Below are 24,354 nucleotides of genomic sequence, written 5' to 3' on the forward strand. Positions count from 1 at the left end.
GTAAATGATTCTTGTATATGAGATGAGACACAGCAAAGGGAAACTCTGACTTTTTGCACCCCAGGCTTCCTGGGACATTGTAGACAAATGTGATATGTCTGGGACATAGAACAGGGACCGGAGCTGAAGAATACAGCCATACACTTGGCCTTAGGGGGGCGCTGTTGCATGGGACCCTGTGGCTGATGTTTTGGCTTTCTCCAGCCTGCTGCTCACATTGATGCGGCTACTGTGATTATCCCTCCAGGGTGTTCTATGTCACAGATGTTTTTTGGGGTGTCACAATTTTTTTTTTACATTTCTTTTTTTAACATAAACATTTTTTTTTCCGTCCCCAGGGGTGCAGGCAATTTGTTTAAAGCCTGCACCCCTAAACCCCAATTCTGCATGTTTTTTTTCGCCTGCTATAGGCAAGCGAAAAATTATCCCCGTTTTTTTACATTGACTTTTCCCATTGCCGAAAAGTCAGTGTAATTGAATATGGGGAAAAAGACAATCAGCAAAATTTTATCGCCGATACCGGCTTTTCGCCTCAAATTGAGTACCGCCCTATATAAGAGATACAAGTTATATTGGCTGCTGCATGGAAATGGTGCCTGGCGCCATTGCGCTCTGTCAGTGCGTTCCGTTTTCTGTCACATAAGCTAATTTATTATCTGTGACTTGATGGCAAACAAACCAAAGTTGCGCCTGCGAATTAGCCGAGCGTAATGGTTCTACTGCTAGCGACATCCTGCGGCACAGTATAATGGCAGACTACCACGCAGATCTAGTATATATACTGGATGGCGCTAGAGCCGCGTGTAGTCTTCTCACTGATGTAATCATCGCCACTAGTTACTCCGCAGAAGTTATAACCCTGTTCCTGTGTTTTAGGAGCAGAAACGGGACAACAGCCACCTGAGGAAGCAGTTCATCTCGGTGGAACAAGCCGCCTATGACAACCACGAGAGAGCCAAGCGGCTTCTGAAGGAGCTGAAACTCCTGGAGGCAGAACACGCTGCTCTGAGGAAAGAGGTACATGAGAATTGCCGCTACTTGTGAGGTCATCAGTTATAACTGGTTCTATATTAGGAACATCATCCTGTTACAATCAATCTCATATTATTAAAATACTGAAAATCACTCTACTCCTAACCACTAGTTGTCCATTAATGTCTGTAAACGGGATACGTTTAATATCCCGACAGCGGATTCCGGCGGGCAGAATGCCGACGCCGAAATCCCGACACTCATCGGAATACCAGTGCCGGCTTCTAGACTGCCGGAATCCCAAAGGTAATTAGCTGGGTTGAGGGCTGGGTTAGGTTTAGGGTGTGGGGAGGGAGGGGGGGATAGGTTTAGGCATCGGGGAGGGAGGGTTATAGGTAGGGTTAGGGGTTAGGATACTACCTACAGTCGCCGGGATGGTAAAGTAGTCGGGATTCTGACTGCCGGATCCCTTAACCAACCCATGTAAACAAGTCACTTTCGCATGGCAAGTAATGTGTTAACCATTAACCCTCTGCCCCTTTTACAAATCTATAGTGATTTGTACCGCTCTAGTAATGTTATTGGGGCAGCAATCCCTTCCCTACAGACTCGCTCCTCTGTGCTCCCAACACAACATGTTTTCAGGATTTCCTTGTTTACTCACTGGTGAATTTTGTGTCATGCATTCTCACCCTGAGAAATCTTAGGATTTTTGGCATTTCACTCGCTACACAATTACATTTACGGTCTCCCAACACCAGCCCATAATCTGCAGCGGCCCCGTCATTCCGCTGCAGAGGTCTGGAGTAACAGGTTCTTTCCATTGTAGCTGAAGAGTCAAGAAGAACTGGACAAGAGACAACAGGAGGTGAATGAAGCTGTGAAAGCGTTAAAAGCCCAAGTGAAGATGGAGATCCAGAGCACCCTACAAGACCTCCATTGTGCAGAGGAGGACGAGCTGGCGGAGGACGTGGGCGACGTTCTAGAGCAGAACCAGAGTCTTCAGTCTCAGCTGGAGATGCTGAAGGAGAACTTTCCCTTCTCCTCAAACTCCGCTTCCCAGGACAAACTGGGGAGAACCAGAAGCCGCCTAACGGTGAGTGGGCGCCAGACGGCAAATTCTGTTCGCAAACTGTCCGTACTTAATAAATATTTGCATGTTCTCCATTGGAAAGAGACCGTTTTTCTGTTCCGGTTGCAACTCCCAGTCTGGGTGCCGGACTTCTAGCCATCACCTGTCCAGAAAACTCTCAATCTATACCAAGTAGACGTCGCCATTGTGTGTGTATAAGGGGTGGGAGGAGTTTCTGTTGTAACGGCGCCTAAACTCGCTGCCTGATCTCACGGAAGTTTATGGGGCTGTGAATAATTATCTGTGAGTTTGGAGCTACCCTAACTGCGGCACATGGCTGCACCTACTCACAGGGCGAGACGCCTCGCTGCTTAATAAATGGACCTCCAATGAGTGGTTGTCTCATTGGAGGTCAGAGCTGAAGACCATCAATATGAAGGGAAGTAACAGCAGCAATGTGACATAAGGGTGATGGATCAGTGTTTACAGGTTCAACAATTGTCACACTGCAAAATGAGTGAGTCCGAGTGTTGGTATTTACTGGATAAAGCCTGTTTTATCAGCGTTTAGCATAAACACCAGGCAGAGGGGGTCATCACAGACCTAGAAACCACCACTTCCCAATAACGTTACCTGGCTCTGATTTCTGCCGTTTGTAGTTCATGCCTCAGATGTCGTGTATCAGTATCCGATAGATACGGGAGTCTGTATCCGATGCGTTATAGAGAACTCTGCTTCTGCCTTACAGGATGAGCACTGGCGGGGCGATGCTCTGAGGGAGAAGCTCCGGCAGCACGAGGACAGACTTAAGGTAACTGACCCTAAACCCATTTATAGTTCTGATCTCTTCCCACATTCACCACATGCAGCATCTGAGTTTAGCGGAATGGTTAGAGTGGCCGCCTTCGTGCGCTCATTATACAGCCTGTAGCGGTATCAGCCAGTTACTCTTCTCCCAGGCAGAAAGGAGATCAATCGTAGGCTTTGCCTATTGCTTTTTATATCATTTCCCACAATGGGGCATATTCAATTAGAAGCGAAAAGTCCCCGACTGTTCGCCGACATCGCTGGTTTTCCATGCAGAAAAGTATCGCGCTCATCCCCGTTTTCAATTCCAAATCGGCAAAAACAGAACACGGCGAATTCGAAACCAGCGAAAAGTCCTGTCAGATTTGGGGAAATCAGCCCAACTTTTTGAGGACGCTAAGTTTTTTTTTTTTTTTCTTACAGTTTACCTTTTTGGGGGCCTGTTTAAAGGGTGCAGGGTGGTTTCCGCAAATTTGCACCCCCCAAACCCCCATTTCTGCACTTTTTGCCGCCTGGTTTCAAAGCGGAATATTTGTCACCTATTCCAATGCATTGATTTTCCGCACCGGCAAAAATTCTTTGGATTTGAATACGTGGTAAAGTTTTCGCCTGGCGAAATGACATCAGCGGTGAAACTTTTCAGCAGAAACTGACTTTTCGCACCTAATTGAATACCCCCCAATGTCTTTTGTAGACTTCTGATAATTTTTCCACTAGATTACCGACTCTTTAGGGCCAGTACACACTAGACGATATGTCGTCCGATCCAGCTGGATCGGACGTCATGTCAACAACATCGTCCAGTGTATACACTCAATGTCACTGACTATGCCCACTCCTGTGCATAGTCAGCGAGGGCCATGCTGCCGTGATGTCGCTCCCAGCATCAGCAAGTGTGCATGCACTCGCCGACGCCGGGACCCCCCCGCACGACAGGTCAGCTGGGTACACATCGTTAAATGTGTACCCAGCCTTAGACCCTTGCCTGCAATCTCTTGAGCATAAGCTCTTTAATAGGGCCCAAAGGACAAGTCCGTGGCGGATGTTATTATAGCCAGTGTATACTATGATTATGGTCCTCTTCAGGCCGAGCTCCACCACCGGATGTCCAAACAAGCAGACGTGCTGAGTAGAGGGAGGCAGCAGACAGAGGGCTGTCTGCATAGTCTGCGGAGACGGGTGGATGCCCTGGACGTATTGGTCAGTAACCTCTCGCCGGATTCGCCAATTCACTCCCATAACTTCTCTGGCGAAGATCTGCTCATCCTTCCCAGCCAGGTGAGAGTTATTGTAAAAGGTGGCGTTTTATCTATTTACATGTGTATAGTATGTATGTACTATATAGATTCTGTAGCTGCTGTCAGTCACTGTATAAATGAATCCAGGTCATTTATCTGAATGGTAACAAGGTCCCTCTTTGGAGCCTGTGGGTTATTTCTGTATATACAATGGTTATTCCGATCATGCCAGGTTCATCTCCCGCCACTAGGGGCACTGTGATCATTACAGAACTGATACGGTCTGTAGTTACACTTGGTCACAGGTGGCTGACAGTAGCTGCTCTTCTATTCCAGAGCTTAAAACCAAGTTCCAATTTTGCTTCAGTTACTGAGCCAATGGGCATCTCTACCCAGGGTCCACGCCAGGAGTACATGCTCTAGGTAAGTGCTGCTACTTACTTCTAAGTACTATGTTCTATAGGTTTACATCAGTACAGAGGTGATGACCCTGCCCCCTGGTGGAGAAAGGTGAGGTTAGCGGGACAGATTAATCTATTGTGTGTAATGTTTTTTTATAAATAGACATTAGTAACCGTAGAATTCTCCAATTACAATAAATGGGGGAGCTGTATGAAGCTCAGAAGCGATATCAGTGCAGGTTATGTGCGCTGATGCCAGATGTATGATCGGGGGTCTGGGCGGTAAATGATAGCAGCGCCGATCGGCTGACCGTTCAGCCCACTGTCGCTAGTTACAGCCTGGCGATGCCCTATCCCCGCAGCAGGGACATTGCTGTCCCTGCCGGCTCCACGCGAGGATCTCGCGATACTTGCGAGATCCCACGCATGCTCAGTGGAGCCGGCCGGGACTGATGCGCTGTGGTCTCCAGCGGGTAGCGCTGAGTTAACGCTCCCCCTCTCCGGGCAATGAGATGTTCATACAGCTCATCGGTAGAGCTTCCTGCTTCGGCTCGGTAAAGAGGTGAAGCAGAAAGCGTTATAGCGGCATGGCACGTTAAGTGCCGCTATAATACATCTACCCCATTGAGCCCTATCTGGCTGCAAGAATGCGGTTGTCCTAATTTGGTACTTGTGGGTCTGCCTGTAACGTAACTAAAGACATTCACAAAACAGTAGCTGGTTATAGCGCAGTAATGGTGAGGTGTTAGAGGAACCTATTGCCTCCACCGTCCACTAGTGGGGAAGGGTACGCCCTGTGTGCTGTATCACACTAATACAGCAATGGTGGAGTCTATACATACAGAGCGTAAACCAGAATCAGGAACATTTACTCATAGATTATTTCATTGTCCACTTTATTAGGAAAACAGGCCAAGTGGTTGTGATAGGCAACAGCACATGTTCTACAGGGATACCCAAACTCGGTCCTCAAGGCATTCTAACAGTCCAGGTGTTAAGGCTATCCATGGTTGAGCACAGATGGTTAAATCAAAATGAATAGGGTACTAAATAATTCACCTGTACTCAAGCATGGATATCCTTAAAACTTGGAGCAATAAGAGTGCTTTGTATGAAGATGAAGCTCAGATGATATGTTTGTATTACAGGCGAAGATGGAGACAATTCCTTCTCTTCCACATCTCGGACTGGAGGATCTGTATAATGGCGCTCATACATCTGTCTACGTAGCGCTGTTCCAATACGCCATTCTGGAGATGCACTGATTTGTATATAATAATTTATTACATATTTGCAACAGTTTTCCTAAAAAAAAAGAGCCATATTTTTGTACGGAGTTTTATATATAAATAAATCCCTGTCTTCTATGTATGTGCATTTGTTTATTCACAGCTACTGAGTAAGATGCATCACGGTGTTACAGAGAGCCTTCAATGTTATACCTGAAAGGTCCTTTTACAGTCCAGTTATTACCATTCATTGCCTTACTCATGGCGGCTATCATAAACATGTTCCCGCTGCCGCCAGCAGGGTAGGCAAGAAAAAGAAACTCCTTGGAAGGTGCCAAAAGTCATGGGATTGAGGCCTGGTATGATGGTACAACCCCCTCTAGCCCGGCCAAGTGCAGCAACTACACTATGCATCGATTCCACAGGTGGATGGGAGACCCCCTCCCTCCCCTCCCCTCCCCTCCTGGGGAGATGGTGACCCATATGGTTTCATAGCTTCCCACAGCTCCCTGATATTTGTAGGTGCAGGATCTTAGGTTCAAATTAACCTCTTCACCATCTCCCATAAATTCTGAATTGGGTTCATATCAGGCAAATGTGGTGGCCACGTCATTCGTCAGAATGCTCCTCAAACCAATTCTGGACAACTTGGGACCAATAACAGTGCATTATCCTGCTGGCATCATTGTGGGGGTACATGAAGGGCTGCGAATGGTCCTCAAGCAATGCAACGTAGCAGTTACTGGTCAATGATGTGTTCAAACAGACCACCGGCCCCAACTCATACTACATAAGCACACCAGACACCAAAATGGAACCACCACAAGCCTACACCCCACCCAAAACAACTGGAACCATGACTCATCGGACCACGCCACATGTTGCCAGTTTCTCCAGGGTCCAATTAGCGACATCACTAGACCACGTGAGGCTCTGTGTTAACAGGGGCATCCTGGTGAGTCTCCTGCTCCCACATCCCATGGAAGCTAAAGAACGCTGCACGGACCTGCTGGGTATGCATCAGGTACCTCCTGCATTGGATGTGATGTGAGAAAGGAAAAGTACAAACAATTTCAACAACAATTTTTCTAGCAACTGCTCAAAGGATTTTCCTTCCAAAATCAGTATCAGCCAATGATCCTGCACCCAGGAGATAATGGGGGTGCTGTATTAATTGTGTAATAGAAGTTGCCCGTAGCAAGCAATCTTCTTTGAGGTTGCACTTATGAAGTTCATTCTACAGTAAGATTGGTAGAAGCTGATCAGTTGCTATGGGCAACTTCTCCAAAGCATTAAGAGCACTAATAGAAATGTTACTACAGGAAATGATCTAAGGGGTCAATTCAATTAGGAGTGAGGCAAAGTGCCTGGCAACAGCAGCTCACCTTACCAACTTCACTCGGTTTTTGTTCAGACCTATGGAGGCTGCAACCAAATATCAGCGAGTGCTCGTGAGTGCGGCATACAACCGCACTGACCTACGTCTCCAGCCTACTGGACAGCTAAGTGAAGTGAACCATAATTGTTTTGCAATCAAAACGACACTGAGGGGAGCTCTTCAGCTTTCTAGCGCTCCACGCTGTACAGCTTCCCCACTGGCTGGTACAGAGGTCTACTTCGGAAATGACCTGATGGAGTCCTCAGTAACACATAAGTGACCGCCGGCTCATACCGGGAACAGCTAAGCCACAGATCTAGCACAGTCAGTACACAAACTGGCCTCATCGGGGAGAGGCATAACCAGAGCTGAAATGCATTCGGAGGAAGGCTGAAGAAGAGAAAGAGATTGCATTATAAAAGTCTTATTAGCAGCTTGCTATCATTCAGGGCATTGCAGACCTTGGAAATGCAGAGGAAGCGTGGCATACAGATTGTTCACCATTACTTGATTCCAGACTGCGCACCAGCACCATCCCCCAGCTTCATAGGAGGGGCCAAGTTATTACCCTGGAAATTACCTTCACACAGATGTGCATATGTTCTGCTACTAACCGGAGGGAAATAAAATTCATTTGGATTCTACATCAGATTCCTAAAGAGTCTCATAAGTTTGTAGCCAAGGGTGACTGAGCCTCAGTAATAGTTTTTGCTGCCTTGTTGCACTTATTATAATGCTAAGGAGGGCTTGTTTTAGACAAAGAATTATTAAATTGGATTATGTTTAGCTTGCCCAGGATTGGTTTTTGGCTATGTTTGAAGTATGTCAGGGCCATGGTGCCCACCAAATGAACCATGGAGTCTCGGATTTGAAATTTTGGTTTAAGCAAGTTGGCTCAGGAGATCCCCCAGTGCCTAAAACTGCACTGATCTGAGGGCACAGGCTGATATGTACCAGTGAGGGGCAGGCAGAGCTCCAACAGAAGAGCAGAGAGTTTGAGGATCAACTGTCAGACCGCACCTGCACATTCTCATGTGTCTTGGTCTCCAAAGTAACAAATGAAGGCTGCAGATGTACTTCAAGGTCCATTCTTCAACCAGGTATCCCAGGTAGTATTAAGTATTACAACTCTAAGACAGTTATTTAATTACTTCATATTTGCACTATATTTTATTGTTACATCTCTTATTTACATCGTACTACTATAATTGAGAATCATAGACTACTGCCTAACATTTTATCCCTTACATTATGGCTGCCACAGAGATAAAAATCAAAGAAAGAATCTCTGAGGAGCTTTATTTGTAGCTGAAGCGGGAGACCAGGCCTGGGTGTGGTAGGTTAGGCTGACATTTAATAGACGGCATTCTGAGAATGTCAACATTTCAGATGTCAATCTAGTGCCTGTCACGATGTTTGTGCATGTCGACATCAGAATGTTGAGATGGTTAAAGTCTAACGTAGCTGGATCCCCGAGGCCTGTGCTCCACTCCCTCTAACAACATCTTGTATTGTTCACAGGGGATCTAACGCAAGTTCTCGCAGCAGGTCCCACAAGAACTCTGTTGCGTAATGTTCTAGGCAACGCGGTGTCAGAACAGTCTCCGTACCGCTGCCCATACTGACTCTGTACGGGAAACCTATCGTCACGGGGACAAAAGCAAAAAAAAGCATCAACTATTCCAAACGGAGCATAGGAGATAAACAGTGGACACAGGCCAGGAGGTCCTAGCCAAGTGCCGCTGCTATACTTACACTTGTGGACGGACTGAGAACATCTCCCGGTGCAGTACCTATAGATTGTGTGTGGTGGGGGGGGTCTTGATTCACATTGTTCTGTAACCCGTACAATACAAGAACATAACCAGCACACCACAAATGCCACACTTCTAAAAGCAGTGAAAAAAATAACGAAACAAGTTATAAATTATCTAGATACAGGTACTTTATTTACAAATATTTAGATTAATAGCATTTTGTTACATCAAGGGAAAAAAGTACAGCAGTCCGAGGAAGTCCTTTAGTCACACCTATAAAGAGGTGGCTGTAACTGAAGGGACGTGGGGGGAGACGAGAAGTTTAGCAGTGGGTAGTTTGTGGTCCCTGTGCTCTGGCGGCCCTAACCTTCCAGTCCTGTCGCTGTACCAACGCTCTCGCACGTCTTACTGGTAGGGGGAAGTCTGTAGCCGGTTAATGTTAGGGAACATGCCTGTATGATGCTAGCCATGCTGGCGGGACTCTTGTACAGAACCTGCTAACAGAAAAGTCCTGACGTCTCCTGTACTATATTGGGGTTAGATCACAGCACGCCTGTCCAGAACATAGACTTCAAGAATAAAATTAAAAATCTAAAAGTTACTAAACACAATACATCAGAACCAAGCGCTGATCATGTGAAAGGAACCGTCCCGCGTCAGAAAGTAATCAGGATACTAATTGCTTTAAAAAAAAATGCATTTGAGTTCTAAAAACCAGCCCACTGTAGTGTTAAAAAATGCACAAAAAGTTAATCGTAAAAGCAGCAGAACTTTAAATCTGAATTCTCCAAACAGATGAAAAAAAAAAATAATAAAACGAAGAAAAAAAAAGCATAAAAATGTGCAATAGTTACCCAGCCTTTTTACATTTCTATACATCGTAAGGCAGGAAATGGACAGCAAACAAAAGCGCATTATCACACTGCTCATCGCACAACGAGATTTCTAGAAAACCGCTTTGTATAAACCACAGTGCAAAAAAAAAAAAAGGACATTTCAGGATAGGTGCAGATACGGCGGCGCCGAGCGCTTTAACGGCATTTACATCTAATGTGCGATGCGGATGGGAGGCGGCAATGTGGTCTCACTGTACACACTGGGACTATACGGATGCCAGTAATTCAATATGTCGTCATTAAAATCATATGCACAGAATATATTCAATGCCAGGAGCTGCTCCTTCCGTCTTGTGTGTTCTTTGTACATATATACGTATTAAATGAAGGAGAAAATCCCATAAAGCTGAATCTCAGCACAAGGGGGGGGGGGGACCAGATTCTTTCCTTAAGACGAAAGTGAATGTAGTAAAACCCCCCTCGGAACAGGTGAGCAGGTAACAGACAGTGAATCCCCCTCCTCAGCCAAATTATTCACAGCAAATGAACCTATTCCCTAAGGGAGACAGAATCGGACAAGTCACAGGAGGGATCACAGCTGTCAGACTGCCCTGGATCAAATCAGGAGTCCAGCATTAAATCGTGGATTGCCGACATCACAAAGACGATATAGGGGGGGGGGAAAGAAATAAAAGTTCTACAGTTTATACCATGCAGGAACGTTTTGTACTTTGTGTATTTATTACTTGACTTGCCGTTGATAACCTGAATACATCTATAGTTACGTAGCAGTTTAGTAATGTGTTAAACTGTCGTCTTAGCAGAGTCCCCCCCCCCCCCACCTTTTCATTTAAACCAGTAGGATATACAGAAAATATCGGGGCAGCCAAAAAAAAAAAAAAAATACTGCTCGAGACAGACAGGAGGAAAGGGCAGAACAGCCATCTTGGTCACTAGCAGCCACAGCCATCTCTCTGGGGTTGGGGTTCGCTGGTTAGCCGCCCGCCTTGGGGTGCTGACGGTTTGTGCTGTACTCCAGACTCGGCAGCGTTCAGATCTAGGCTTCCATCTTGGATATTTTGGTAGATTTTCTTGGCGGCCTCCAAGAATGCATCTTCCACGTTCTCGCCTCTGCGTGGGAGAGAGCGGACCCGTCAGTTATGGAGCACTGCTGGGACCACCCCGAAACGGGTGCCCTCAAGCCACATGACCTAACCAGGAACCAATGGGGGGGTTGTTCGAGTCCTTAATTCACTCTGATATGACATTATAAGAAATACTGTAAAATTAAAACACTGGCTTTATCTAAAGAGCGTCCCAATAACAAACTAACCCTTAGTGAACGTGCTAAGAGAATGCAGGATTAGAACCTCCCAGTATACTCTTGCGTCTCCCAACATAACCCAGAATGGCCAAACAATGATTCAAACCAACACTTTTCACTTCCAGGAGTCTTAAAGGAAAGCGCCGTATAGGGAGGACGGTCACGTTTCACTTACGTTTTTGCACTTGCTTCAAGGAACAAGAGGCCTAAAAAGAGAAAAAAAAAGCCTAATTATTACAGGAACTATAAGAGATGTCACTACAGTAATTACCAGCGTCATACAGTAAGGGCGAGGAAGTTTCATGTCCGCTAATGAAAAGCTGACGTACCGTTCTCCTCCGCAAACTGCTTCGCCTCCTCATATGTAACGTCGCGCTGGGCCTCCAGGTCGGCTTTATTGCCTATAAGAATGATAACCTATGGAGGAGAGAGAAGACCGTATTACTGGCTGAATAAACATTTGTACTGCCAGTGCCCACTGGCTGCTGGGAGTGTTCAGCCTGATCCTTAGTGGTTCTAGCGAGAGAAAACTCTGGTTTCCCCGGTACATCAGCGCAGGACACGGATGAGCCAGTTTACAGACCTCCTCGTGCATTTAAATAAAGCAAACAATGGTTTTGTTCAGTACTCATAGGAATCCCTAAGGATGGGCTTTGGCGCGTCTCTAGTCATGTGCTGCCACATCTGGACACAGTAACGGACACAAGGATGATCTTACAGTGTTGGGATTGGTGAGGTTCCGTGCGTCGGTCAGCCAGCTGCTTAGGTGGTTGTATGTGCTTCTCCTGTAAGAGAATGGGGAGATCAGTACAGAGAGGGAGCATGCTTATATGTATATACGCCGATATCTGCAGATCACACACACTGGGCACAATGGCCGCTCACTGTTGGTCCACAACGGGGATTACACTGGGCACAATGGCCGCTCACTGTTGGTCCACAACGGGGATTACACTGGGCACAATGGCCACTCACTGTTGGTCCACAACGGGGATTACACTGGGCACAATGGCCGCTCACTGTTGGTCCACAACGGGGATTACACTGGGCACAATGGCCGCTCACTGTTGGTCCACAACGGGGATTACACTGGGCACAATGGCCGCTCACTGTTGGTCCACAACGGGGATTACACTGGGCACAATGGCCGCTCACTGTTGGTCCACAACGGGGATTACACTGGGCACAATGGCCGCTCACTGTTGGTCCACAACGGGGATTACACTGGGCACAATGGCCGCTCACTGTTGGTCCACAACGGGGATTACACTGGGCACTACAATGTGTATACTGGCCATTTGGGCTTGAGCCATGTCATGTGCTGGACGACAGAGTATACTGTTCTGCAGTGATCTCCGCTCCTGACATGCAGGACGCGCCATTTAGGGAGGGATTCAATGGTTTATGAGAAATAGCGGCAGAGAGTTGTTCAATGGGTTTGTGCGATAAGTCCCAACGCTGCACTTACCGCAGCCTCCTGAGGTGAGAGGATACATTCATGTAAAATCGAGGAACGTGGCTGGTTGCGGGCGCACCTTAACTACAGCGTGACCGACACCTCGCACGGCGAATCCCGTGCATTGGGACACGAGAATGCAGGTGACATGACAACGCGAGGCTGTTTGCGCAGACGATTGAATTAGCTCCCTGGTCACTTTAGACGGAAGATAATTTTCTATAACAATTTGGTTCTTGTGCCCTAATTCACGCCATTAGCAGCATTTAGCGGCTTTGCCCGGGCCAAGTGCCTGCTGCATTGCAGCCATTGTGTGGGCGGCACTCATGCCAATTCACTTAAATGCAATGTTGAATAGCGCCAGGAAGGAGGTTCCCGGAGCTTTTCAATTGGCTGTGCTATTAACCCGCAACTAGAGGATTTTCACTCGCGAGCACAATATCCAACTTAACTAGTGTTGTCGTGCTAGCAGCAGGCCTAGTGCGTGCGTTAACCGCATGGCGACTGGCACTTAAGACGTAGAATGCAGGTTACCGCAGCTAAACACTTGGCATTAGGTCCCGTAACCTGCATCTCCTGACTTAAGTGCAGGGCACGATGGGGGCAATTGAACAGCTCCGGGCACTCATTCCCGACGCTATTCAACATCGCATTCAACTGAATTTCTCCCTATACAGTTGAAATCGCCCCCTTAGTGTTTTGCTTTAATAAGGATCATTTTGCCCATATTTACCTTTTAACTGTACCATGTGTCTGGTTATAAACAGCACAGTCAGTGCTACACAACACACGCTGGGTCTACGAACTACACTGAAAGTCTTGGTCATCAACACATGGCTAAACAAACAGAACAAAACCCTATGCACTAATAATCCCGATTGATTTCCTTATTCCAGGATTCAAAGACAACAGTGGAGAAAATTGGTCCAGTTTAAAGGGAAAAAAAAAGAAAAATCAAACGTGAATGTGTGTAGCGGATCCATACAGGGAGACGGGGTTTCTAGATGAGTAAATTGCACGTACCTAGTAATGTCATAAACCATAAGTGCTCCAGCAGCGCCTCTGTAATAGCTTCGAGTGACAGCTCTGAACCGCTCCTGTCCCGCTGTATCCCAAATCTGCAGTTTTATTTTTTGACCGCTAACTTCAATTATCCGTGTACCAAATTCAACACCGATTGTATGAGGACAGTCTGCCATAACTGGTGAGGGAAGAGGTAGTGCCAGTTAAGTTATGTGATCAAACAGGAGACAAAAAGCGGCTCTAACAGTGCGAACGGAACATTCATACGGCTACGACAATCACCGTGCTCTCGGTCACACCTCTGCAGCAGGCGGCCATGTTGGGGGAGACATGACACAGAGCCAGAACACCAAATGTCCCCACACAGCCATCTCACATGGGCATCAGTAGATGCAGATCATAGGATATGTACAATTATTATTATGCTTCCTATTGCAATGACCCCCGTATATTAAACCCCTGATATGTGCATCCCACACTCGCACAATACACAGTGACACACTTACATTTCTTTTCTGTGAACTGGTGCAGTAGGCAAGACTTCCCTACTCCCATATCACCTGTAACAGACAAGACACCGGTGGGGTTTAGTCAAAAGTCCTTCTGTGCTGGGCTGAACAGGAGAGCACAATAGGTTTTCTTTTAAATAATATATTACTACAGCACACAGTCTACAATAACAGTAGTTAAAGCATGTGAATTATCTGGCGGTGTTTCCATGTTACATTATGCATTAATCACACACAATAACTGCTCTGCTGTTTCCAACCACAGTATCCCTTAAGCACACTGTCACACTTTTGCTGCTGGGATCTGTGGGATCACTGAGAATGCAGCCTATCCAGTCACTAGGAAGCGGTGACATCACTGAGAATGCAGCCTATCCAGTCACTAGGAAGCGGTGACATCACTGAGAATGCAGCCTATCCAGTCACTAGGAAGCGGTGACATCACTGAGAATGCAGCCTATCCAGTCACTAGGAAGCGGTGACATCACTGAGAATGCAGCCTATCCAGTCACTAGGAAGCGGTGACATCACTGAGAATGCAGCCTATCCAGTCACTAGGAAGCGGTGACATCACTGAGAATGCAGCCTATCCAGTCACTAGGAAGCGGTGACATCACCGAGAAAGCAATCTATAATTTAAACTCAAAACATTTTTTATCATCAAACTGAATGGATTCTCCATGGAACACGGCTGCATACAGTCCCGGAAGTCACATCACACACAATATAATATTAGTAAATAATAAAACAGTTGCTCCTGGAAGGTGAGCTACGAGCAGCTGTGCTAATGTGACCTCATTTACTCAGTAACAATCACAAGCATTGTGGAGAAGTATCGCACATTTACCTATACTCTGGATGTGTTATACATTATTACAACTACAGTGACAGCAGATCCATAAGATGGCAAACCTCGCATCCTGAGCGACGTCACAGCTCGGCCATAGCATAAATGGACGCAATTTAACATAACAATACATCCGGCAGAGCTTACACTCTGCAATCTGAAAATTCAATGTACATAAACTAGTGCCCTGGACTGGGAGGGGACAGGAGACACTTACCAATGATGATGTATTTGAAGATATAGGAGTAATTGTAAGGTGCGGTGGCCATGATGGCGCTGGGGAAAGAACAAAACAGTTATATCATCAGGAATAAATAGCGGTGAGGCGGATAACCCCCTCGTTACCAGGAGCTGTACCACCTTCATTTCTATCAGAGACAGCGGAGTAACACCGCACATGGCACTGATATCCAATGTCCTGCAGATTGCCACCAGAGACGGGGGGGGGGGGGGCATTTAGGCTACGGAAAACACCCTAAACTTCTGTCAGGGTCTGGGATCTTACACACACACACGTACGAGTGTATCTTACAATATGCGTAACGAGATGTGTGGTTCTATAAATGCATATATGGGAGACATGTAACAGAACGTGGCGATCTCTCTCCCCAGGGTGACTGGTTATTTCGTATACAGTATTAGCCTGCAGGTGCCACACACGGGTTGGGTACGGGATCCATGGTTTAGCACAGATGGTTAAGTCACAAAACTAAGTCACCTACGCCCAAGCATGAATAGCCTTAAATCCTGGAACGTTACGGTGCCCTGAGGACAGAGTTTGGGAACCTCTGGTATAGTTTTTAGGGTGGAAATAGGCTCCCGGGGTGCATGCCCGGAGCTAATCAAGAACGCCCTGCAATTCTGCGACTAACATTTTTACTTGCACCCTCCTGAGGTGCGTGCAGAAATCTGCGCTAACTCATCCCCGACATTTAAGTCGGAAAATGCAGTTAAGCCCCGGGCATTAGTGGCGGTAAGCTGCATCTCCCGACTTAAGTGCCTGGCGTGATGCGGGCAATTGTATAGCTGCGGGCACTCGGAGCGGGACCGTAAAACTTGCGCTGAATTGAATACCCCCCACTGGGGACTGAAAGGACAGTTTAGCAGTGACACTGGGCTGAAATGACGAAGATGTAACAGCAACGTACCACATATTAGCACGGAATAGCGCTATCGGCGTAAGTGACAGTTGGCCGATAAGTTACATAACTCTCCATTGGGGCGTCTGCATTTTTGTGGGCTCGATTTCCCAGCTTGAACACTTATTTATCCGATGGTGGCGGATAGGTCAGATAGATAACTGGATTACCTTATAAATGACAGAGCGCAGACAGGATTGATGACCACAAACGTCTACTGAGGGTCTCCTGTTGGGAGTAAAAATACAAATATATAAATTACAGGAAGAAACAATCTGTATATTAGAGGTTACATGTATAAGTCACTTGTACGGTGCTACACAGGTTCATATGTTCAGTAAAGACTAAATACATTAGAAATGACACTTAACCCTATTTCACGCTGACCACTCTCTAATCTGCCCATGCAACAAATAGGGGAGGGCTCCAGGACTGGGAGCAGGTAATGAGGTGGATGAGAGACTTAGATCTTGCTCAGAATGGATGGGTCGAGTTGATCGATATTTTTAGGCAAGTGAAGCGCTTGTGGTTATGTTAATGGCTTTGTGTGTAAGTAGGAGTATTTTATACTGAATTCAGGATAATACAGGCAACCAATGGGGACTGGCGGAGCCACAGAGCGATTGACGCTCCATTCAACAGATTTGGGGGGGGGGAGGGGGGGGGGGGGGGGGGAGTCTGCTCAGGGAGGAGCAGGAATGAGGAAACCGCAATAGTCCATGTTGGAGGTTAACGAGCCAGGGAAATATACATCTGAGGACCTGAATCAGGACTCCCCAAAAAATAGACACAATCAGCAAATGTATAGACTGTATTAATGTAGCCAAAGTTATCACAGTTTTACCATTTATTTTATTATTTTTCTATTTTCCAGAAAATCACGAAATAGGAGCTGGTCTTATATTATATTAGCTCCTGTCTAAAGTGAACAAGACCTAATTTAAAGGTTTTGGGCAATAAGCCCCAACGCCACATTTATTGCGGATTTCTGCTTGCACCCTCCTGAGGTGCGAGCAGAAATCCGCATTAAGTAGGGCTTCAAGGCTGGTCGCGAGTGCCAGCGTGCGCTGTAACTACATCACGCCAGGCCGTGCGTCTTGTCCTCAGGACTTCAGTCTTGGGAAGAGTGGGGTAATTACTGACCCGGAAAATGGGATTTTGGTACTTACCGGTAAATCCTTTTCTCTGATTCCACAGGGGACACTGGAGGTGCTTATGCTGGGGGTATAGAGGCGTGGATAGCTGGAGCTGGCACTAATTAATTCAAAAGTGTGAAGCTCCTCCCCCTCGATTCCCCACCAGCCCTCAGTTTAGAAAATGAAGACCGAGAGGAGATGGAGAACAATAGGAGTGAAAAGGAGAAATATCACACAACAACGAAACCATACAACATACGGAACTAACAGACAAGGCGAAGAGCGCTGAGGTGGGCGTCCAGTGTCCCCAGTGGAATCAGAGAAAAGGATTTACCGGTAAGTACCAAAATTCCATTTTCTCTTTCATCCACTAGGGGACACTGGAGGTGCTTACGCTGGGGACGTCCCAAAGTTTTCCCCACGGGCGGGGGCGCACTGAGGGACCTGCAGAACAAGGCGGCCAAAACTTGTGAACCAACGACCAAGTGGCCGCATGGCACCATTGTAAAGTGGAGTCACCCGCACCCACAGAATGTGTTGGACCGACGATCATTACTGACATAGCTTGACTGCGGAGAGCTCGAACCACACCCAAGTCTTCTACCAAGGAGGCACCTCCAAAGGTTGGCTTATGTGGGAAGCCGACCCCACCTCAGGGAGGAAAGTGGTTACCGTCCTGAGTACCGCCCTATCAGCATGAAACACAAGGTAAGGACGCTTATGGAACAGAGCCCTCACATTCCGAAACTCTGCATGCCGAAGCCAAAGCCAAGAGAAGCCCCAAGGAGCCATAGGTGGTACAAAAGGTGGCTGCCCCCGCAACACCCCCTGAAGAAACGGCTGCATCTCAGGAATGAGGGGCAACTACGGTGAAAGAACATAAGAGCAGAATTCTGCACTTTATAATATCCCAATCGCAGGCCAGCAACTGAGCTGGTCTAGAAAAAAAACAAAACAACGGGACAACTGCAAAGTTCTAGACGGAAAGCCCCGACAGGTACCCATGTCACATAAGAGCACCAGATGCGATGATAATGCGCAGCCGAAATCGGTTTCCTGGCGCTAAACATGGTGGGAAAAAAAAAAACCAGTGTGGGATGCTTTTGCATCCTAAGATATCAGTTCAAGAGCCACCCCGTAAAATGCAGTTGGCTAATTGGGGTGGATGAAAGGACCCTGTTTCAGAACGTCTGGGAAAGAGGAAGATGTCACGGGAGTTCTGCCAGAAGGAACTGACGGTCCGAGAACCAACTAGTCCGAGGCCAGTTCGGAGCCACGAGAAGACTGAGGTCAACTTGTGTTTTATTCTATTTTGTAAATGAGGAATTAGTGAAATCGGAGTAAACCGGTAATCCAAGTTATAGGACTGCTAGAGTGTCGACTGCGGATCCCGAGTACTTGACATGTATGCTGGGAGCTGATTATTCAATCTGGACACCATGGAGGTCCACTTGTGGACGACCCCATCGACTCGCAAGTGCGTGGGACACGTCTGGGTAAAGCCTCCATTGCTCAGGGATGGATGTCCTGGCGACTTAGGTAATACGTTTTCCAGTTGTCCACTCTCTGAATTGATGCTGCCGACAGGGATACCGACAGACTGTCATCCTACCAGAGAATCTGAGTTACTTCTCGCATGACCATGAGACCTCGAGTTCCACCCTGGAGGTTGACATAAGCAACTGCCTTCGCGTTGTCTGAGTAAAACCTCCCCGGAAGAGACCTTAGCAACTTTGCTGCTTGTAGCAGAGCATAGTAAATTACTCTTAGTTCCAACTCACTTATAGGCCACCCGGTTTCCAGAGGGGATCAACGAACCTTAAAGTGATAGTCAAGAACCACAGCTCCCCAGCCTCATAAGCTGGCGTCTGCAGTCACTTTCCGAAATTTCTGCCCGCCAAGAGATTGTTGGATTGTGTCCACCAGAGTAGACCAGTAGCCGGGACCAAACGGATCCGTTGATGTAGATGCAGGCGAGTTCCTGACCCCTGTCATAGCAGGTCTAGCTGGAACACTCAGGAGTAGAATCGTCCGAATTGTAGTGCTCCGAAAGCAGCTACTATCTTCCCCAAGAGACGTAAACCACGAAGCATGGACCCCTCTTTGGTCTGAGGACTAGCAAATGGATATCCCAGCTTAGTCTTCTGGAATGAAAATCTTCTGAAATACTGTATCCAGGATCATCCCCAGAAACTGGAGTCTCTGGGTTACACTGAGGCTGGATTTCTAGAAATTGATTATCCAACCATGTTGGATGAGAGTCTGGTATGTCAGGTAGACGTGGTCTAAGAAAAGAGATTCCTATGGAGCCTTGAATAACAGGCTCTTAGGGTTATCCTCGGTTCCCCTCATTTTCACCTAACGGCAACGTCGAAAACTGTTAGTGATTTTTGAAAATTGCAAAACGCAGGAATGCCTGATGCGGTTCCCCATATGGAGAACATGGAGATAGGCATCTTCTATATCCAGGGAAATTAGGAAGTCCGCTGGTTCCAACTCGCAAGACAGACTGAAGTGACTCCATTTTGAAATGATACATCTTCAGATACAGGATTAAAGACTTCAGGTTTAAAATGGGTCTGACTGAACCATCTGGCTTGGGCATCACCCAAAGGTCTGAGTAAAGCCCCATACCACGTGGATGCACTGGAACCGGAACAAGCATAGCAGATTGTTGCAGAGGCTGCGACCTAGTCTGTTGAAAAGACCTTAAGCGAGTTCTGCACCTGTAGTGCAATCTTTTGTGGATGACCACTACCTCTGTCGCCCCGTGCCTACTTGGGAGCACCTTGGGCCTTACCCTGAAAGGGCTCTGGGCATATGAAAAGACTGAAATGAGTAAGGCCTCCTGGATCCAAAGCATATCACCAGTGAACTGTAAATATTCAACAGCCCTTCTGGAATCTGCAGCCGCCTGCCAAGAGCACAACCAGATAGCTCTGCGGCCAGAAATGGCAGAAGCGGATATGCGAGTACTGATCTGACTGCATAGCTCATGGATGTGTCCCGCTAATAGATGCACCTCTGCTCTGGATGTACCGGAGTCCAAGCTCGTATTCAACTGGTCCGCCCTGCCAACTAACGCTTTGTTAATCCAGGCGCTAACAAGTATAGATCTAAAGTTGAACCGCCCCCTGTAGTATAAATAGATCGCAGTGTTGTTCCAACTACGATAAGAAGGGGGTCCCCATGGTAGATTTAGAATCTGCCAGAGCGCCAGAATTAAAGGCTCCCCCACCGTAGAGGTGTCTGTTAAGTAACGTAGCACCCGGCCTTGGAAGCGTTTTCTTAGAAAGACGAGAACAGATGCATCTACCAGAGAATGTTACCCACTTTTCCATCATAGATAATGGAAAAGGATAACTGGGGGGGGAAAACTACGTGGAATCTGTAACCTCTTATCCGGTTGTTTCCAAGCTGTTGTGAAGAAGCAAAAAACAGCTGACCTTTGTGGTTGGTTATCCAAAATTTCTGAGTAGCATTTTAAATTCTGATTCACGGATCCTCATGAGCGTGGAGTTCCTCATCTGACTTCTTGACTGTAGGACAGTCGTCAGGGGACGACTTGAGTAGGTCTATTACTATTATTTATTTTATTTTCTATTATTTATTTAAATAGAAAATGGAAGGTACAGTAGCCGCAATACCTATAACCTGTTTTTGACAGGTGACGCAAGGGGCTTGTCTCAGACCTTCCCAGTAGCTGTACCTGAAAGTGACGTGAGTGAGGGCGGAAATGGAGTCTTCTGCCCACACTTTCCAGGAAAATGCGGGCTCGCATCACTTGCAACAAAGATATACTCCCCCCTCACTTGGATGGTAGGAAATGACGCTGGACACTGGCAGATGACGTCATCATACATCTATGTAAAGATGTACGGAGGAAGTGACCTCACATGCATGTGACTAGCTCAGTGTCAGCACTGAGCTTCCCTTCCGTTTCCAGAGAAGTTGAGACCTACTCATTACTGCTATCCTGTGCAGAGGGTGAAGCAGTAATAGCCACAGAAGGGACTATTATTAAACAAGCATGATCTAACATGGAGCCAGAAACATGTGGCTTAGGCCCTGATTCAGAGCCGGACGCTCTGACCAGAGCGCTCGCTCTGAATCAGGGCCCACCTCCATAAATATGGGAGCGTCCTCCTGGACGCTCGTATAGCTGTGGGTCACCACCCACAGCATATACGAGCGTGCAGGATGATGGTCGCGATGGTCTTGACCATCGCCACTGCGAGCAGAAGCCTGCGGTTGAGTTTGTCAACCGCATCTATCAGAGCCAAAATCACTCCCACTGACATCACTAGTGATGTCAGTGGGGCCGGCTTCTGACGGTAGGCGTTCCCTTGGTCTGGGAGGCACACCCCCGGCACGCCCACCAAAGGGGGCGTGCTGTCAATCAACATTGACAGCACGCCCCCTTTGATCAGACACTACGAGCGAAGGAAAGTCTTTCGCTCGTCGCGTCTCGCGCATGCGCACGACGGAGCTCCCTCCGTCGTGCGCATGCGCAGTGCAGACCATCGACCCGCTTGCGAGCAGACAGCCGCTCGCGAGTGGGTCTGAAACAGGCCCTTAGTTTGCATGTTATTATATTAGAACAACCAAACATCTTTTGTTTTAAATATATATACATATTTTCCAAGGCAGGACTTGATCCTGGGACCTTGTGGTTCAGGTTGGTGGAGAAGCCTACTGCCTGTCATTTATATACACACTAAGACACACAGTCTGTATCCAGACTATAGAGACAGTATAGAAAAAAAAAAAAAACAGAAGGCCAAAAGGTGGGAAACCGAGGAGAAACAACTCCCCAGCCCACAGATTAGCTCCCCTTCTAGTGTATATAATTTTTAAAGGGGGATTCAGCCTTCGCTTTAATCAACTGCAAAACTACCTAACGGAGAGATGCAGGGATACAGTAATAGAGACGGCAGACACGCTGTTAGTAACAGCTCTATGCCGCTTAGAGCGCGCTGATTAGGCTCCACCCCCTTTTACATGCTAAGGTTACAGTGGCTTCTATGTAGCCATTATATCTTGTCAGCTCCACTTCACTGCCTCCGCAAAAACGCGTGTCTCTGGTAGGTACCAAGAGCATTTCATGCGGTACCAAGAGCATTTCATGCATTATAATGCAGAGCTGTGCCCAGGCAAAGAGGGCTAATGGCACTAGGCAGTCACCTACTCCAGCGGGGGCTGAGTTGAAGGCAGGGAGCAGCGCGGTGCGCTATGTATGTACACATCCTGTACTACAAGCGGTGGGCAGCGGAGGTTGCATTAAACCTTAAAAACGGCAGACACGCTGTTTGCCGCTGTTAGAGAGAGCCCGCGCGGATATAGGCTCCACCCCCTTCATAAGAAAGTCCAAAATGTCCTCTGCATTTACCCTGGTCAGCCCCGCAGTGCTGCGCTATCCAGCAGGGGCTGAGAGCTTAAGAGCCATGGCAGGGAGCAGCGCTGTGCGCTAATACCCCAGGCACTCTGTAAAATACAGAATGTGTCCTGGCAGCGTGGGGGGGCCGGGGGATGGGCAGCTACATACTCACTGCACTCCCCTTGAGTCTCTCTCAGCAGGTCAGCACTCTCCTCTTCTTGCTGTGGCGATAAGGAGCTGTCAGTTGCTTTTAGAATAAGCACTGTGCACTCCTTCCTGATCTTTAGAAAAGTCAGGGCGCCAGGTACCCGGACCCCACCTTTGGTATAGGTGGCGAAGGGTACCTAATTGTGTAAGAGATGCTATAAAATAATAAAATAAAATGTATTGCTGGAGCACAGCATAGAGTGACCAGCTCCTAAGGCACCTTTTCTAAACTGAGGGCTGGTGGGGAATAGAGGGGGAGGAGCTTCACACTTTTGAATTAATTAGTGCCAGCTCCAGCTATCCACGCCTCTATACCCCAGCGTAAGCACCTCCAGTGTCCCCTAGTGGATGAAAGAGAAATACATATAACCTGCCTATGAAATCTTCGGAAGTAAAGGAAGTAATCCTACCTGCAGCGGAGTGGACAGAGGGGGGATTTGTAGAGCGCACACAGAAGGTGGAGTTAGCTGAAAGACAAATGGCGGTGCGGTAAACACGCTGATCGTATAAATGAAGATCTCGTAATTTTCTAAATAAAATAATTTGAATAGTGAGACAGACAACAGCAAATGGCAAGAGCCCGTACACACTACACAACCCTGCGGAGCCCAGAGCGCGCACACACACTACACAACCCTGCGGAGCCCAGAGCGCGTACACACACTACACAACCCTGCGGAGCCCAGAGCGCGCACACACACTACACAACCCTGCGGAGCCCAGAGCGCGCACACACACTACACAACCCTGCGGAGCCCAGAGCGCGCACACACACTACACAACCCTGCGGAGCCCAGAGCGCGCGCACACACACTACACAACACTGCGGAGCCCAGAGCGCGCTCACACACACTACACAACACTGTGAGCCCAGAGCGCGCTCACACACACTACACAACACTGTGAGCCCAGAGCGCGCTTACACTACACAACACTGTGAGCCCAGAGCGCGCTCACACTACACAACACTGTGAGCCCAGAGCGCGCTCACACTACACAACACTGTGGAGCCCAGAGCGCGCTCACACTACACAACACTGTGGAGCCCAGAGCGCTCACACACTACACAACCCTGAGAGCCCAGAGCGCTCACACACTACACAACCCTGCGGAGCCCAGAGCGCACACACACTACATAACACAGAGCCCAGAGCGCTCACACACTACACAACACTGTGGAGCCCAGAGCGCGCACGCACACACACTACACTGAGAGTCCAGAGCGCTCACACACAACACTGTGAGCCCAGAGCTAAATCAGTTATAGCCACCAAGGACATGTACAAAACAAGAGGAGGAGTGGTCGCGTAAAATAGGAAGCTGCATAATGGCGGCCCCACACAATTCATTATACTCGCCTACTTCTAACAGATGGACACAACAAAGCACCTTACACATCACATTGTAGATGTTTAGAATGCAATAACCTAAAATGCATTCAAAGGGGGGGATGGGGGGGGATTCAATTGATGTTTGGGAGCCCATAAGCAATGGGCGCCCGACGGCAGCTATTCAATTGTTTGGTGACCGGGCATGATTGCATGATTTACGCTCGCCGCCTCCTGGGGTGACCAGCACAAAATCTGTGCTGAGACGACTGTTTGGGTGCCCTGACGAGGACTTTGCTCGGGCTCTGACACTTACCA

General features: G+C 47.6%; 2 protein-coding genes across 11 annotated transcripts in view; one reads left to right on the plus strand and one right to left on the minus strand.

Moving 5' to 3' along the window:
• The window catches only part of CNTRL (centriolin), a 107,286-nt gene extending 101,427 nt beyond the window's left edge, over positions 1-5,859 (plus strand). For all 10 annotated transcript variants that reach the window (XM_088466117.1, XM_088466120.1, XM_088466115.1 and 7 more), the window contains 6 exons: positions 877-1,017; positions 1,802-2,068; positions 2,793-2,855; positions 3,938-4,129; positions 4,426-4,512; positions 5,639-5,859. In XM_088466117.1, coding sequence (XP_088322243.1) covers positions 877-1,017; positions 1,802-2,068; positions 2,793-2,855; positions 3,938-4,129; positions 4,426-4,512 — 750 coding nt within the window. In that variant the 3' untranslated portion in view covers positions 5,639-5,859. The remainder of the gene's footprint in view (positions 1-876; positions 1,018-1,801; positions 2,069-2,792; positions 2,856-3,937; positions 4,130-4,425; positions 4,513-5,638) is intronic.
• Positions 5,860-9,017: 3,158 nt separating this feature from the next.
• RAB14 (RAB14, member RAS oncogene family) lies at positions 9,018-23,250 on the minus strand. Its single transcript, XM_088466112.1, has 9 exons — positions 23,119-23,250; positions 16,159-16,216; positions 15,067-15,125; positions 14,000-14,053; positions 13,494-13,671; positions 11,733-11,799; positions 11,344-11,431; positions 11,190-11,220; positions 9,018-10,821 (listed from the first exon to the last, which is right to left on the minus strand). The coding sequence occupies exons 3-9, from the start codon at positions 15,116-15,118 to the stop codon at positions 10,644-10,646; spliced, it is 648 nt and encodes a 215-aa protein (XP_088322238.1). The 5' UTR covers positions 15,119-15,125; positions 16,159-16,216; positions 23,119-23,250; the 3' UTR covers positions 9,018-10,643.
• Positions 23,251-24,354: the final 1,104 nt, after the last annotated feature.

Source organism: Taudactylus pleione, unplaced genomic scaffold (assembly GCF_031769625.1).
Source record: "Taudactylus pleione unplaced genomic scaffold, aTauple2 ptg002507l, whole genome shotgun sequence".
Taxonomy (NCBI): domain Eukaryota; kingdom Metazoa; phylum Chordata; class Amphibia; order Anura; family Myobatrachidae; genus Taudactylus; species Taudactylus pleione.